Here is a 15,861-nt window from a genome sequence, read left to right as displayed (position 1 = left end):
TTGGGTTTACTGGGTTGACGTAAACGCCAACCCATAAATATTAAAGCAGACCGACATTTCAATCAAGTTGTGCCTGCATTTTTCATTGCACACAATTTATTATATTATAATATAATATAATAATATAATATAATATAAAATTATTATAATATAATATAATATAATATATTTTATATATAATTATATTATAATATAATATGATTATATTATATATAATTATATTACAATATAATATAATATGATTATATTATATATAATTATATTATAATATAATAGAATATATTAATTATATATAATATATTATAATTTAATTAATATATTATATTTTAATTATAATATAATATATAATATTGTGTTAAAAAAATTAGAAAAAAAGACAGGCAAATATGTTAAAGCAGACAAAGGATTGGCGTCATTTCAAACAGGTGAAGGCATAATTATAATATAATATAATATAATTATAATTATATAATATTAATAATATATGGCGCCATGGGTTGGCGTTAACGCCAACCCATGGCCCCCAGACCCCCTTTGCATATATTTTATAAAATAAAAAATTATATTATAATATTATATAATATATTAATATTATATTATATTATAATATAACATATTATATATATTTTATTATATATATTATAATATAATATATTATATTATATTATAATAATATATATAATATAATATATTATATATTATATATTATAATATATAATAATATATATTATTATATATATTATTATAAAGGTTGACGAAAATAGTTGGCTTGTTAGCATTAATTTAAGTGGCCTATCTTTTATAAACTAAAGCTATTGGTGTAAAAAAGTTGACGCTATTATAATTTAAGGTGGGCACATTTTTATAAAACTTAAAGCTTGGAGTAGATAAGGGTTGACATCAACGCTTATAATAATATATATAATTATATATTATAATATAATAATAATATATTATAATATATATTATATATTATAATAATATTAAAAAAAAAGGGTTGGCCACCCTTATTAATTTTTTTTGTTTAAAAAATATCAATGCCCACCCTTATTAATTTTTTTTCAGTATCATTTTCTTCTATTTTTTATTATATTAATTTAAATTTGGATCAAATTTCAAATTAATTCAATCAAATCAAATTAATTTAAATTTGAATTAAATTAAAATTTAATTTAAAAAATTAAAAAGGGTAGGTGTTCATATTTTTTAAACAAAAATAATTAATTAAAAAAAAGAGGGTTGGCGTTGAAAATAAAAAAAAATTAATTAAAAAAAGAGGGTCAACGCGAACCCTTTTTTTTATATTATTATAATATATAAATATATTATATATTATAATATATATATATATATAAATATATTATAATATTATAATATAATATTATATATATAATATGTATTAATATATATTAATATATTATTATATTATTATATATTATAATATTATATATCATATATAATATAATAATATAATAATATATATTATTATATATTATAATATTATTATATAATATATATTATATTATATTAATAATATTATTTAATAATATATATTATAATATTAATATTAATATATATATATATATATATATATATATATATATATATATATAATATAATATATGGCGTTAACGCCAACCTCTGGAAACCCAACAGCAATTTTCACCTTTTTTTAGAAGGTCAGTTAAAGCAAAATTTTTTTTTTCAGTTTTAATCCTTAAATACCGATTTTTTTTCCAGTTAAATACTGTTACATAGTTTTCTCCGATCGTCATTTCCTTCAAGGTATATACAGTGGATGTAGTTAAGTTTTTTTGTGGGTTGCTCTTTTTTTTTAAAATCCTTACTTTGAAAATTTCTTAATCTGAAGAATTTAGTATTTTTCTTCTTGTTTTTGTTTTTGAAGATGAGGAAGAAGAGAGAGTGATTCCTTTATTACTTTGAAAGAAGAAGAAGAAGAAGAGAAAAAAAAGTTACAGAGAATAAGAAAGAAAATTTGTGCATAAAAGATTGAAGAAGAGTATTTTGAGAAAAATGATTACTGTTGTGATATATTTGTGAAAGCTTTAAGATATGTGACATTTTTGTATACATAAAATAAAATAGGTAAAAATTTCAATATCCCTTTAATTATTTGATTTAGTTACAACGCACTCAATATCATTAAATTGACAACCTGACTAACTTCTTTTATTCATTTCCATGTTTAAAACTCATTCCAAAGAACTTGCACTGTTCATTTCCTTTTATACAGCATTCTTATTCATTACGGGTGTACGGTCAAACCAACTTAAATAGTAAAAAAAGTAATGTTATGTGTATTTATTTTTTATATATAATTTTGATATATAATAATATATCATTATATAATTAAGTGATTTTAAAACATATATTATCATATAATAAAAAAAATTCAATCACATGATAATATATCATCTATGTATATAAATTATATACTAAAAATAAATACACATAATTTTATTGGTAAAAAAATAAATTTTTCGAAAACCGACTTAGGTACTAAATTAGCGAAAAGTGGTAATCAATTTTTTAATTCAAATACTAGTTTGTTTATTTTTCAACTCACCCTCTTTTTATTCTCTCTCTATTCCTTTACCATTTCTATTTTCAATCTCTCAATCTTTTTATATATCTTTTATTAATAAAATTATTATTATTTATTTTAAGTATATAAATAAATATATATTATATTATAATTTAATAAATTTAAATTAAACATAAAATAATATATAATTATATAATGATACATATAAGTATGTATTTATTTATGAATTTAAAATAAATATGTAAAATATGATTTATATTTCATTTAAAATTATATAGTTAAATATAAGTCGGATACGAACAAACTCTATTATTCTTCAAAACAAGTTCCTCTTCGGCTACAATGAAGGGCCTAACATCAAAAAACTCAATCACAAATTTGGAGAAAGTAATAAACCTCTCAATTGATGGCAATGATATCGTCGAAGGTATTCTTGCTGAGAAATCACTTGCCCACTTGAAATCTTTCTTCGAATTTTTAATTATCCGATTATAATTGAATCATTCACAAAATTATAAAACTCATCTAAACAATTTTTAATGGTCAATGTCCAATTATATAGGTTATGTGGTCAAATTGAGCAATTTTTAATGGTAAATCCCAAACAGATTGAAGATATCACCTCCATTTTTGACTATTTGCAGCCATGGATGGACTTCATGAGCTCTCTTCCTCAAGATGGGAAAGTAGTTTTAGTTGGCCATAGTTTTGGCGGCATTTGTATTTCTCTGGCCATGGAAAACTTCCCTGAGAAAGTCTTGGCGGCTGTTTTTGTGGCAGCCTTTATGCCCAATTGCAATGTCCCGCTAATCACCATACAACAAGAAGTATAAATTATGCCTAAATTTAAGTGCTTTTTCTATAATTCTTAATGTATAATGAAAGCTACATGCAATTCTCTACTGGGTTCTTTTTTGCTTTGATTTGTTTTCCAGTTCTTCAGATGGACGCCCATGGACTCGCTTATGGATTGCACATTTACATTTGGTGCTGGCCCCGAAAACCTCCCGACTTCTGGCTGTTTTGGTTCAATTTACTTGGAAGAAAGGGCATATCAAAACTGCATTAGTTTTGGTCCAACGTTATGCAATTTGAATTTGAATCCGTAGAGCTACCAAGATTATCTGCATTTGATTGAGTAGTCATCTACTCATGAATCCTTCTTGAATAACAATTTTTAATTATGGGTTTCAAAAAGCGACTTAAAAAATATATAGTAAGTTAATATATATCCATCATCAAAGGTTTGATAAATCTTAAAATCTATACGAATATTATTTACCTAGATCATAACTTTTAAATATGTTAGATTTATTTTTATTAATCACTTAATTAATTTATAAATTTCCATAAAACTATTTAATTACTTAATTTTATTAAAGTAAAACTATAGTTAATGTTAATCCAAATCACTAGATTTCCAGCAAACTTCACATATGTCTTGTTGGGTACATTAAAATTTCTATTTTGAAGTTCGAAAATGTGTTTTCATAGATGTATTTGCAAAACTATCTGACTGCCTATAGATTGCCGAATATGCAGGAGAAAGAATTAGCGAAAATGCTAGTTAGACCATGTGGAACATTCTTGAAAGACTTGGCAAAGGAATGCCCACTAACAGAAGCAAAATATGGCTTCATAAACCGGGTATATGTAGTGTGCCATGATGATGGTGTGACGAAGGAAGGATTTCAAAGATGGGTAATCGAGAATAGCCCACCAAAAGAAGTGAAAGCCATTCATAAAGCCGACCATGTGGTCATGCTGTCAAAGCCCCAAGAACTTTGTCAGTGTCTCCAAGAGATCGCCCAAAAATATTAGTGAATAAGAAATACTATGAATATAAATAATAATATTTTATTATATGAGTAAATAATATTTTACTTTTATAATTCAAAATACCTAATTATACGATAACATATTATTGTTTGTATAAATAATTTATTGTAAGTGAATTTCAGAAGTAGCCAATAAACAAGTTTTTTTTTTAAGTAAATAATTAATTAGAGGGTTTAAGTTTTGAGTTAGAAACTCTCAATTTTTACTGAACCAAAATAGAATTTAATCTGAAATAATTTTAAATAAAAGAACCCATATCATAATTTGTACAATCTTTGAAGAAACAAAACAATTTCAGAGTTAATTTGAAGATTAAAGGAATTACAATTAAAATTAAACCAATCAGATCTCAATAGAAAGGTGAGTTAGAGCATTAATTATACTGACTAAATTCTTCTTTGCTTTACTCATATTTGTAATATCCTTTCTATCTTTTTCAATTAAAAAAATATATATAAAGATACAAACATTATAATTTTTTAGGAAGAAATGTCAATCCCATCCTAAACATTATAAACTCAAGTACATCAAGGTCCAATTATTTTTTATATTAATTCTTTCTTTTTTTTATTCAATAGGTATAAAAACTTAACAAATGCAAGAAGTGGGAAAATAATATTATATGAATATACTTTTAAATACATAGTTAATACATTATTTTATAATTGAATATTATTTTATTTTTAATTTAAAAAATAATATTATATATATTTTTGATATACAGTCAAATACATAAATAATATGTTATCATATGATTGAATATTATTTTATTTTTAATTAAAAAAATATCTAATCATATGATTACACATCATCTATATATACGAATTGTGTATCAAAAGTATATATAGATAGTTTAATTGTAATTTTAAATCATCTAATCATACGATAATATATCAATTATATATTAAAAAATATGTACATATAATTTTATTATTTATTTATAAAACCAAATGTTGTTTTGCTTATAAATTAAAAAAAGTGCAACAGCTCATATGATTATGTGTTATTTTATTTTTAATTTAAAATTATTTAATTATTTAATAATATATATCAAATATATATATATATATAACTATATATTTAAAATAGATACATAGTGGCCCTAAATAATCAATCCTCTTTAAATTAAGTTAATATTTAATTGCATTCACTTCAAATGTCTATTAATTTCAACTGTTTTTTTCACATAAAATGCTTGAAAGGAACATATAGTGGGAAATGTTCAAATCATTATCCTTTGAAAGATTTTTTTCCTGTAAAAAAATCAAAGATATCCAATTAAATAATTAAATAAAACAACTTTTAGTGGGCGACAAAGATTTGTGACTGATGTGTAAATTTAGACAGAGAAGAAGTTCCTGTCTTCATTGATTGGTTTGTGTACAAAACTTTGAAATTTTATTTAAATTAGATTATATTTTGAGAGTAAATTTATTTTATTAAGTAAAATAAATTTTATATTCAGTAATTTATCTGATTTAATGGTTATAAAAATAATTAATAATTTTAAAATTTATCTTATTTAGTATAATTGATTAGGCTTTATAAAAGTGGTAACCTAATTTAGGTGGAGTTGCTTTTTTTTTTTTTTTATATAAAAGGTGGATAGATTTCTTCATTATTTTATTGTGCTAGAAATCAGCCTATCACAAGCCATTGAAGCAAAAGCAAATGTCTTCTACGGTGAAACAAAAGCATTTTGTGCTAGTGCATGGGGCAAACCACGGAGCTTGGAGCTGGTACAAAGTCAAACCACGGCTGGAGGCTGCCGGTCACAGGGTGACGGCGGTTGACCTTGCTGCCTCGGGCATCAACATGAAGTCCATCCATGATGTTCATTCATTTTATGACTACACTGAGCCTTTGTTGGACGTTTTGGCCTCTCTTCCTCCTGATGAGAAGGTCATACTTGTTGGCCACAGCCTTGGGGGCTTGAATTTGGCTTTGGCAATGGACAAATTCCCAGAAAAGATTTCTGTAGCTGTTTTCTTAACAGCTTTCATGCCTGACACCAACCACCACCCATCTTATATCTTGGAACAGGTAACTGATCAACTTCTTTAATTATTTATCTCCTCAAATTTGCGCTTTAGAAAAGATTAATTCTATTGTGCATATGTATATCTTTGTTTGAAAAGTATTTCGAGAGGACATCAGCAGACGCTTGGATGGATACTCAGTTTCCCCCCTTTCCCACAAAATCATCTCTCCTGTCAATGTTCTTCGGCCCAGAGTTCTTGAAATTCAAGCTTTATCAGTTGAGCCCTGCTGAGGTTAGCTTCTCTCTTTCATCCCCAGTACAATAGAAAAAGGTTTACTCTTTTCAGATATTGTCTATTTTGGTGACAAAATTCAAAGTGAATTTGCTTACTTTGAACACTCCATTCAAAGGGTTTTGCAACCCAAAAGGCACAATTTAAAGAGTTCATATGCCAGTTTTGTGACCCAAAACGCATAATTTAAAGAAAATTATTTAATTAATTAAATCTTAATACTTTTAAATGACATGAGATATATATACATATTCAATATTTCTATTGTTTTTTAGTATTCTAAACAAGTGAGATATACACATTCAACATCTCTTTGATATTTTGTTGATATAAGATTTATCAAAGAGTATTATACTCTTTCTTCTCAACCTCACACCAACCATCGCAAATTTTTTAACATTTGTACTGATATTTTAAGGATTTGGAGCTGGCGAAGACGTTAACAAGGCCAGGATCACTGTTTGTAGACGACTTGTCCAAGTCCAAGAACTTCTCGAAGGAGGGGTATGGATCTATTGCACGAGTATATATCATATGCGAGGAGGATAAGGGTATTCTGAAGCAATTTCAGCACTGGATGATCGAAAATTATGCTGTCAGAGAGGTGATGGAGATTAAGGGTGCAGATCATATGGCGATGTTTTCCAAGCCCCAAGAACTCACTCATTGCCTCTTGGAGATAGCCCATAAACATGGTTGATACGGTTGACGGCGGGAACATCTCTGTGATGTTGTGCCTGATGATATTTCTGCAATAAATCAAGTTTCATAAATAATGCTCTTTGCCTTGTATAATAAAGGCTAATGAATATCAATTGGCAGCTTCTCCGAAATTTGACATGATTGTGTCAAATCCTTGTTCAATTCAAAACAATAAGTGGGGCCCTGGAATCTGCCCATTCAAGTCTTAAAAAAAGCGGTTAATCATGCAGGCAAAATTTAACTAATTAGCCCATGAAAAAGACCGTTTTTCAAATCTCAAAAAAAAAAAAAAAAAAAAAAAAGCCTTAGTTGTAATATATCATTATGTATTAATATTTATTATAAGTTTTCGTAACATTACTCATTATATATTATAAGCAAAAACACAACATCCCACCAAAGAAAAGATCTGTCTCAACTTCCCCAATCTCTTTTCATCTCAGAGTCATTCGCCAACACTCTTTCTTCACTTCTCCCTGTCCTTCTCCCTCTTTGAAACCAAGAGCAAAGCATTTAAATTTTTTACGAACAAAAATGGAATATTAAATAGAAAGCAGATATGTCATTTTTATAGAAAACTGAAAATGAAATGATGGGATGAAGGTGTAGAAAAACTATTCATTACTTTTTTTTCAAACTCTTTAAAAATAGTGATAAGTAGTTTTCTATAGTCGAATCTGTTTAACCAAAAGTGGTTGACAACAAAATGATGGTGATGATGGGGCAATAACTGCGATAGGCGATGACAATGACAACTACGAAATAATAATAATAATAGTAACTGAGATGATGATACTTTAGTCCATATGCCTATAAAATTATTTGCATTTGGGCTTGTAGAAGCGGCCCAAAAGAATTAGCCGGTGGTGTGACATGTGAAACAAGTTTAGGTTTTCTACTTGCTTGATTGTTCATCTTTTTTAACACAAATTCTTAATGTACATGATAGTGATGGATAATGTAAGTTAAGGCTGATACACCAAATTGAAGACATTCAATTAACTCGAGTTATATTCCTTTTGGATATTAGTCACATGATTCTCTCTTCATAAAAGAGTTTACTCAAGTAAAAATTGAAATCTTTTCAAGAATTGTTTTGATGACAGAAAATAATTGGCAAGTAAAATATTTAAGATTTAAACAGGAAGTAAAAAAAAAAAAAAAGTAGACATACCGTGTAACCAATAATTTTTGGAAATGTATGTTGTTGATGTCTTTTCGTTTGAACTTTGGTTGGTTGTATCTTCAATTTTTTAAGCACTACAACTGGAGAATGGGGCAAGTGGGTTTACTATATCAAGAATGTGCTATACCTACCTAAATTAAGTGTTGTATTAAATATGTTATATATATATATATATATATATATATATATATATATATATATATATAAATTTTTTTATGAAAATTTACAGATTGATAAAATATAAAATTCATTTATATTCAAATGATATAATCACATTTAGTCTTACCGATTTGGGAATAGTCATTTGGTCATTGTAGGATAAAGGATAATTAGATAATTTTATTAATAAAAATAACATAATGCACAATTTATAATTTTCATTTAAGGGTAATTTGGATATTTTATTTTGGAAAGGGCAAAATTGTCATTTCAACCTTCAACTAACAGAATCCAGTAACAAAGTTAGCTTATAGGTGGCATTTTGGGTTTATTAAACTTAATGGGTGGCATTTTGTCTTTTCATCAAACCTTGGGTGGGAATAAGTCCTTTGGCCTAAGATTATTCTCTTAACTGATCTAGTTCAGTTGTTATAAGACTAATCACTGAACCCAAAGTTTTACTTGCTTAGTTTGATTGATTCAATTTCAAAAAGACAATTCAACTCAAAAACTATAAATATAGTGACTAAAATAACCATGTAAAATGGATCAAAAATATCAATGGCAATGAAACTAACATTGAAAAAAAATCCCTACTGCTCTAATACTGTGAAAGTTAGAAGAAACTGTAAGAACGAAATACTTACCATTGAATCTTTCCTAATTTTCCCACATCTATCTCATGCATCTCGTTTACTCTCACACTTCAAGCAAAAGCCTATGTTGGCCCCATAAAGCTTAGTGTCCCTGTGATTAGGTACATATGGTTCCATATCATATATCGTGTTCATGTTTCATAAGAAACAACCAAAGATGTATAACATGCAGATATTCAACTTAGACATCGATGGTCAGTTAGAAAAGTGACATCTTTGGCATGACTAGAAGCAAAAAATTTTGTGTAGTGTTATCCCTCACGAGGATCGATATATAACCTATTTCAGACACATTGAAGCCAAGAAAAATATGAAGAGCTCAACGAATCTCTTACCAGGATGGAGGAGGTGAAATATCGGCAGCAGTGTTGCCTCCCCAAAGAGTTTGATGACCTTGATTGATCTTCCAGATGAATGTTTAAATTTCCTAGAAAAACATTTCCATCACATTTGACCAATTAAATTGATGCCTCTGAATAATGGTGGCAGGATATCATTTTTATTGTTTCTTCTTAATCTTTGAGAAACTGATGGAGCTCAATGTAGTGGAGCTGAAGTTCCTAAATAGGTCATACTCAAGAGTTGTCATGGTTACATTGCTCAGTGCAGAGTTCCTCAAATCTTGTCAAACTGCAAAAGAAATAAATAGTCAACATAAACAGTGTCCTGATTTAAGAAGCAAATGCCAAGAAAGACACATTTTACATCCACCAACACTCAGCAATAATGCATTCAAAGTATTCTTGAACCCATTCTGTAATATATTTTTCTTAAACTCATTAATATATTTTGCCTATATAAAATTTAGCCATGGAGACACGAGTTACGCCTGAAGTCATTTTAATTCAGTTCAACATCCAATTTTCCTTTTTCCTTTTTTGTAAGTACATTTTCCTTTTTACCACAAAACAAAAGGAATTCTTTACCACTAATAGTATTATTAAATACTTTCAGAAATTGATTATCATTCAGGGAATCCATGTTCTTTAAGAATTTTTTAAATCACTATTACAATTTAAAAAGAAGGCATTGACCTATTTTAGATATATGGCTTACTTAAATTTGATGGTAGTTCTACAACTGCCCAAGTAAACCAAAAAAAAAAACAATCTACTACATTTTCAAACAAAAGATATGAAAGGAACGAAGAAAAAACGTTTACAGAAAGCATTGAAAAAAAAGGACTGCAAATTAAAAAGTGCCATGGAAGTAGAGTGAAGAAGAAACCGTTTTAGAAGCACTTCTGGATTATAGAGAAACAGATTCTTCTGATGAAGGTTTTCCATGGATGTTTTCAGAGAAATCAAACAATCATAGGCTTTATTGTAATATGATCCTCTAGTTCCACAGCGATCACAATCATATTCCTCCTGCAGAGATAGAATACTGTTTTCCAAAGTTGTAGATTGTAGCCTGCCCTGAAATTTTGGGCTGTCCAATATGATTTTTCTTCTCTTGTCAGATGATTGATTTGTAAATTTCCCAACAGCCAAAAATTCCTTAAACAAGGGCCATGAATCACATACCATACGCAGGCACCTAGGCAGAAATGTGTTGAAACAAAAACAATTAAAAAGAAAGCCCAAATTACCTTGACATGATAATAAAAATTGACAAAGCATATAGGCAGCGTATTTTCGTTTTTATTTTTTTTGGGATACCTTGATGATAGGAGGAAAAAAAATATATAATACACTTACTTAGGGGGGCATAAGAGCCCTTCAAAAGAAATCAATACACTGAAATTAAGAAAAAAGATGTAAAACATGCAATGCAGATTAGGAAAAACTCCAGCTAGTAAAGCCAAACTGGCAGTAAGAGAGTCCCACCACAAGCAGGAATTCAAAGTCAAACTCCTATATACTAAAGTATCTGCAGCAAAATTCTTTTCATTTAAAGTATCTTCGAATCTAACCTTCATGCAATTAATCAACAAAAAGCAATTAGACAACTTTACAAAATGCTTCCATGGAAGCATGCACTCTTAATTGGAAAAACATTGGATGAAGGACACACGAGACTCTCAATCTACAGCCAAACAATTTTTATAGGCCAAATCAATAGTTACAAGAAGATCCATAAGCTCTGCATTAAAAGTAGACAATCCCAAAGCCATCCAAGAACCACCAAGACTTTACCTCCAAAATTTCTAAATATACCAGTAGAGGCGGCTGGTCTACATTTTATCAAGTAATGAATCAAATTATTATATTTTTATTTAAAAAAAAATGCAAGAAATGAATCTATCAACCAATCAGCCTATTGATAGACAAAATACCAATCAACTGCAAAATTAGTATTCACATATTAGAGAAAAGGACAAGTGTGTAAAAACTTAGAATACAAACCTTAAGAGATATTCAGCACAATGAATTCCTGTGTCCTTTGAAATTAGGTAATCAAGGAGCACTTGATGATCATAGTGTAACTGCATAAAAGATAAGCTCATAATGTAATAATTTTTCCATTGCCAAAATTAGGTAATCAAGGAGAACGCCATATTTTGGCAATGCAAAAGACTTGCCTCTGCAAGAAATAGATGAAATAGGTGCACAGGATTGAAAACGTGTGACAGGTGAAAAAGAATATCTGCCTTTACATCCTGAAAACTCCAATTTTTCCTGTCAACACCACATCCACTTTGAAAGTCTGTTAAAAGAGTGCCTAATAAATTCATTCAGTGACAAAACATCTAAAATCTATCTTCACCTTTTCGTTCCACAAACTGGTATATCAAGCAATTGTAGGAGCATTCTGAGCAGTTCATCATCCTGTGGTTTCAATGGAGAGATAAAAGATTAGATCATAGAACACTAAGAGAGCATAATACTATGCTCCAGCCAATAAAGAGACACAGTCAACACTGACAAAAATAGAACAACTGCCATCACATATACCTTTGGGTAGAATTTGCATACAATTTGATCATGTGATTATTTTTCATATGGCCTAAAATTTTCAATATTTCAGACAGGCAAAATATAGCCTCAATATATTTATAAGCAGAGAGTATGTGCCTTTAACATGAATTAGCAGCAATGACTCAAGTCACATGACATGGACCTTAATTTGGAATTCACCCTGAGCATGGCTTTCCTTACCCCCAAAACAGTAAACCAAGAACAAGAAAGATAGTAATGAGGCATATCAACCACTCTAATTAATCACTTGCAACTAAGAAAATAGAAAATTTATGATAGAGGATATACAAGAAGGATTTCCAGCATTCCTGTTTCCTATAAATGAGTGTACAAAAAAGAAAAATAAAATCATTCCATCAGTCTCATTAGCAATGTCTATGAAAGAAAATATTTGTAAGGTGTCCACCACTGATTTCTATACAACCAGACAATAATACATCTCCTTAATGTACAAGATTGACAAAAAGGGTAGGAAATATCATTTGCAACAATGAAATTTAAGGCCAAAAAGCTATCAAGAAAAGTCATACAATCTTCATATCTCATAGAAAAGCAAAAGGAAAATTGCTTCAGGAACAGAAGGCACACCTCATGCATATATAGTTGGAGGAACGATAATGAAAAGTTAATACATTTCTCCATGTATATTTCATAGTCCACTATTTTATCTATGGGAAGATGCCGTTGAAGCCACTTATATAGCTCTAGCAAACCTTTCTTTCTACCACAACAGTCCAAATCAGAATTTGCATCAAAGGTCAAGCAAGAGTCAGCAGCTGAACATGCACAATGCTTTTTGGTGTCTTCTTTCAGGCTGACTAAAGTGAAGGAACACCTCAGAAAAAGGAAAACAGCTTGTCTCTGTAAGTGGTGTGAACCCATATTATATAATTCTCCATCAGTAACACTCATTAAAAACGGAGAGCCTTCTAAACAATCATCCTGAACAGACTCAACTTCAGTTATAGGTTGCTGCAACAGCTCTTTAAAGTAATTATGAAGAAGATGCAACCATGAAAGAATCATGCAATCATCTAGACGAGCATGGAAACTCAGCCTAATCATTAGAACCTGCAAATGTATGGTTGGACCAATAAGAGTAACATTACATAACAGAAATGACATGACATGAATCAATGAAATAATTGAATAGATTGGCACATACACTGGCATGTAACAAATGCAATAAAAACAACTGGTACTATCGATTTTATTTAACAAGAAGATAGTTGAAAATAACTAGCCACCTATTCATGGTATGTGAGAAGGTAAATGTTTTGAATCCTTCCATTAGAGATTAAGGAAGAAGCATTGAAACTTATTTTATTAATACAAAATATGCAGAAATTGTAATGAAGTTCAGAAAAAAAAAATAACATTAGAAAACCCATGACATGGCAAACAGTTGAACATCCAAAATAACTGCCGCAAAGCATACAGTAACAAGCCAAATACATTGAAATAACAATATTTTATATGTAACATGTCCATCCAATTTTATGGCACTAGTGTCTAGATCCTTGCTATCTTTTATTTCTTTAGTTCACAAATTAGAAAATATTAAAACAAGTCTTTCTCAATGCAACATAACCAGCACTCCCAAGGGCTTCTCACTACAAATACTTGACGATATTCCAACATAACCTTTCCCAAACAAAATTATTGAAGATCATCTTACAGATGCAGATCTCTAAATTTATCAAGCACAAAACTAGATAAACTCTTACCAGCAACTTGTGTCTAAAATACTGAGAGATGTGAGTTTTAGCACATTCTTCTGGCTCACCAAGGCACCAATACAAGAGTTTTGGTACAAGTTTTGTAACTAAACTGAGAAACAGATGCTTATCTAGGGAAGAACCCATATTATCCACAGAACTGATATGCTCAACCAATGAACACAATAACTGAATAAAATTCCCCAGAAACACAACCTTTGACTCCTCTTCATCAGCAGTTCGAGTACCACAAATCAAATCCATGGAATCCCATGGCAGAGTTGAAAAGCAAGAATAGACTGAATGTAAGTATGCTTCAGTAAGACTATCATCATGGCCATACTCTTGCTTCAAATATTTCAATATGTTCCGCAAGATTCGAACAATGCCAGCCAAACTAGACCACCTAGCATATTTCAATCTAGGTTTTATGACACCTACAAAACTAGATGAATCAATATTTGAATAGCCCAATTCAGCTTTAGAAGGTGTGGAAGCGATGGACAATATATTTATAACTGCCAACTCCATGCAACAAAACAAGGAACGAATAGGGAGATTCCAGTTGCTTCCCTGCAGAAGAATTATAAAGAAAAAAACACTGAAGCTACCATTGTAATAGTCTTCACATGTGCAAATACAAATTAAAATCTAATATATTGGCATACAGATGTAGACAGAAGCTCGGAGATAATAACTAGAATGTTGCCAGCCAGATGTTGAACAAAGTGACTCTTAACACCAAGCAAAAATACCTGCAACAAAACACAAAACATGGAGACCTTAAATGCGCTTATCATATACTATAGAATTTACAATAACTTAAACTCTTCAATTTATCACTATTTGTTTACACATTTTTACAGAAAAGAGAATAGCATCTACAGAAAAGATGTGTCTGTTACTCCCATTTTCATTACAATTACAGATAGCTAAAAAGTGAACATTGCTAGAGAAAATGAAACTGGAAGGTTTCAACCAATTGAACTACCCTACAATCAAGCAAAAGGTAGCAGCTGACTCAGCAGTACCAATGAAATAGGGAAGATTTAGAGCATCCCGAAGCTGTGCTAAAAGTTGATTTGAGGACTTATCTGTAGGAACTGATTCAAGAAAGATCCAATGTCTGTATAAATAAGATCTCTTTCACTGATGAAAAATCAGATTATGCTCTGTGCAAATATTGTGTTGAAGTTCTTTATTTAGCGACATTTTAACTAGTGAACACTATCTGTAATTCCTAATATAGCAGTGACTAAAACCTTACTAAAGTTACGCTACACAAGGTGAACAAAATATCCACTGTATAATTAAATTAATTACCATGTCAGCTATTATCTGAAATAAATAGAGATGATCTTCAGAACTGATTTCCAGTTCATCGTAAGAATCACAGTCAAGTTCACGAGTCCATAGCTGAATTTTTTTCAAAATCTGCAACAGAAGTAACTTTATAAATGATTACAGAAGTAAGCAAATATGTTGAAAGTAGAGATGTTAGGTTATATTAAAAATAGAAATCCAGGAAAACCTGAGAAAGAGAAACGAGAAGTTCTTTCTCCTGTTCTTTCGTTAATGAAACTATCTCCGATTCCTACAAATACGGTTGAGATAGAATTTACAGAGACGAGCAAAATTCAAAATATTGATAATAATAAAGTGAAGAGATATGAGAGAACTAACGGCATATGGACGGACTGAATCATTGATCAGACGGTAAAGCTGCGAGAATTTTGAGTCACGAGACATTTTCAGCCTTTTCTTCCGGCTTCAAATTTGCTTCGAATTTGAAATGTTTCAGTTAAATGGTGACTGGCTGCAGTGAGGCTTGAAAACGCCGC

The 15,861-nt window shown here is 29.4% G+C and overlaps 3 protein-coding genes across 5 annotated transcripts; 2 read left to right on the top strand and 1 right to left on the bottom strand.

Annotated features, from left to right (window-relative positions):
• Positions 1–3,156: 3,156 nt before the first annotated feature.
• Positions 3,157–4,387, top strand: LOC123199553 (methylesterase 10-like). The gene is made up of 3 exons (XM_044614586.1): positions 3,157–3,393; positions 3,502–3,615; positions 4,061–4,387. Exons 1-3 carry the CDS (start codon positions 3,157–3,159, stop codon positions 4,385–4,387), a joined length of 678 nt encoding a protein of 225 aa, XP_044470521.1.
• Positions 4,388–6,016: 1,629 nt separating this feature from the next.
• LOC123199304 (salicylic acid-binding protein 2-like) lies at positions 6,017–7,511 on the top strand. The gene is made up of 3 exons (XM_044614229.1): positions 6,017–6,448; positions 6,544–6,678; positions 7,097–7,511. The coding sequence occupies exons 1-3, from the start codon at positions 6,077–6,079 to the stop codon at positions 7,376–7,378; spliced, it is 789 nt and encodes a 262-aa protein (XP_044470164.1). The 5' UTR covers positions 6,017–6,076; the 3' UTR covers positions 7,379–7,511.
• Positions 7,512–9,352: 1,841 nt separating this feature from the next.
• LOC123199303 lies at positions 9,353–15,844 on the bottom strand. 3 transcript variants are annotated; one of them, XR_006498321.1, is made up of 12 exons: positions 15,704–15,844; positions 15,552–15,614; positions 15,344–15,454; positions 14,689–14,775; positions 14,030–14,593; positions 12,891–13,373; positions 12,091–12,152; positions 11,906–12,020; positions 11,730–11,809; positions 10,609–10,920; positions 9,717–10,011; positions 9,353–9,472 (listed from the first exon to the last, which is right to left on the bottom strand). XR_006498321.1 is itself a non-coding variant. In XM_044614227.1 (11 exons), the coding sequence occupies exons 1-11, from the start codon at positions 15,767–15,769 to the stop codon at positions 9,957–9,959; spliced, it is 1,998 nt and encodes a 665-aa protein (XP_044470162.1). In that variant the 5' UTR covers positions 15,770–15,844; the 3' UTR covers positions 9,353–9,956. The 3 variants fall into 3 exon arrangements, 2 of the variants coding, with proteins under 2 accessions (XP_044470162.1, XP_044470163.1); XM_044614227.1 differs by having other exon boundaries at positions 9,353–10,011; XM_044614228.1 differs by having other exon boundaries at positions 9,353–10,011; positions 11,906–12,002.
• Positions 15,845–15,861: the final 17 nt, after the last annotated feature.

This window comes from Mangifera indica, chromosome 16 (genome assembly GCF_011075055.1).
Source record: "Mangifera indica cultivar Alphonso chromosome 16, CATAS_Mindica_2.1, whole genome shotgun sequence".
NCBI classification, from domain to species: domain Eukaryota; kingdom Viridiplantae; phylum Streptophyta; class Magnoliopsida; order Sapindales; family Anacardiaceae; genus Mangifera; species Mangifera indica.
Note: the sequence above shows the minus strand (reverse complement) of the source record. Positions and strands in the feature narration are given on the sequence as shown.

Coding starts and splice junctions, on each gene's coding strand:
- LOC123199553 (XM_044614586.1), top strand. CDS start 3,157: ATGGTAAATCCCAAACAGATTGAAGATATCACCTCCATTTTTGACTAT. Junction 3,394..3,501: donor TAATCACCATACAACAAGAA/GTATAAATTATG, acceptor TTTGTTTTCCAG/TTCTTCAGATGGACGCCCAT. Junction 3,616..4,060: donor CAATTTACTTGGAAGAAAGG/GCATATCAAAAC, acceptor GTGTTTTCATAG/ATGTATTTGCAAAACTATCT.
- LOC123199304 (XM_044614229.1), top strand. CDS start 6,077: ATGTCTTCTACGGTGAAACAAAAGCATTTTGTGCTAGTGCATGGGGCA. Junction 6,449..6,543: donor CATCTTATATCTTGGAACAG/GTAACTGATCAA, acceptor TTGTTTGAAAAG/TATTTCGAGAGGACATCAGC. Junction 6,679..7,096: donor ATCAGTTGAGCCCTGCTGAG/GTTAGCTTCTCT, acceptor TGATATTTTAAG/GATTTGGAGCTGGCGAAGAC.
- LOC123199303 (XM_044614227.1), bottom strand. CDS start 15,769: ATGTCTCGTGACTCAAAATTCTCGCAGCTTTACCGTCTGATCAATGAT. Junction 11,810..11,905: donor TTCATCTATTTCTTGCAGAG/GCAAGTCTTTTG, acceptor TCTTTTATGCAG/TTACACTATGATCATCAAGT. Junction 10,921..11,729: donor TGTGCTGAATATCTCTTAAG/GTTTGTATTCTA, acceptor ATTTCTGCCTAG/GTGCCTGCGTATGGTATGTG.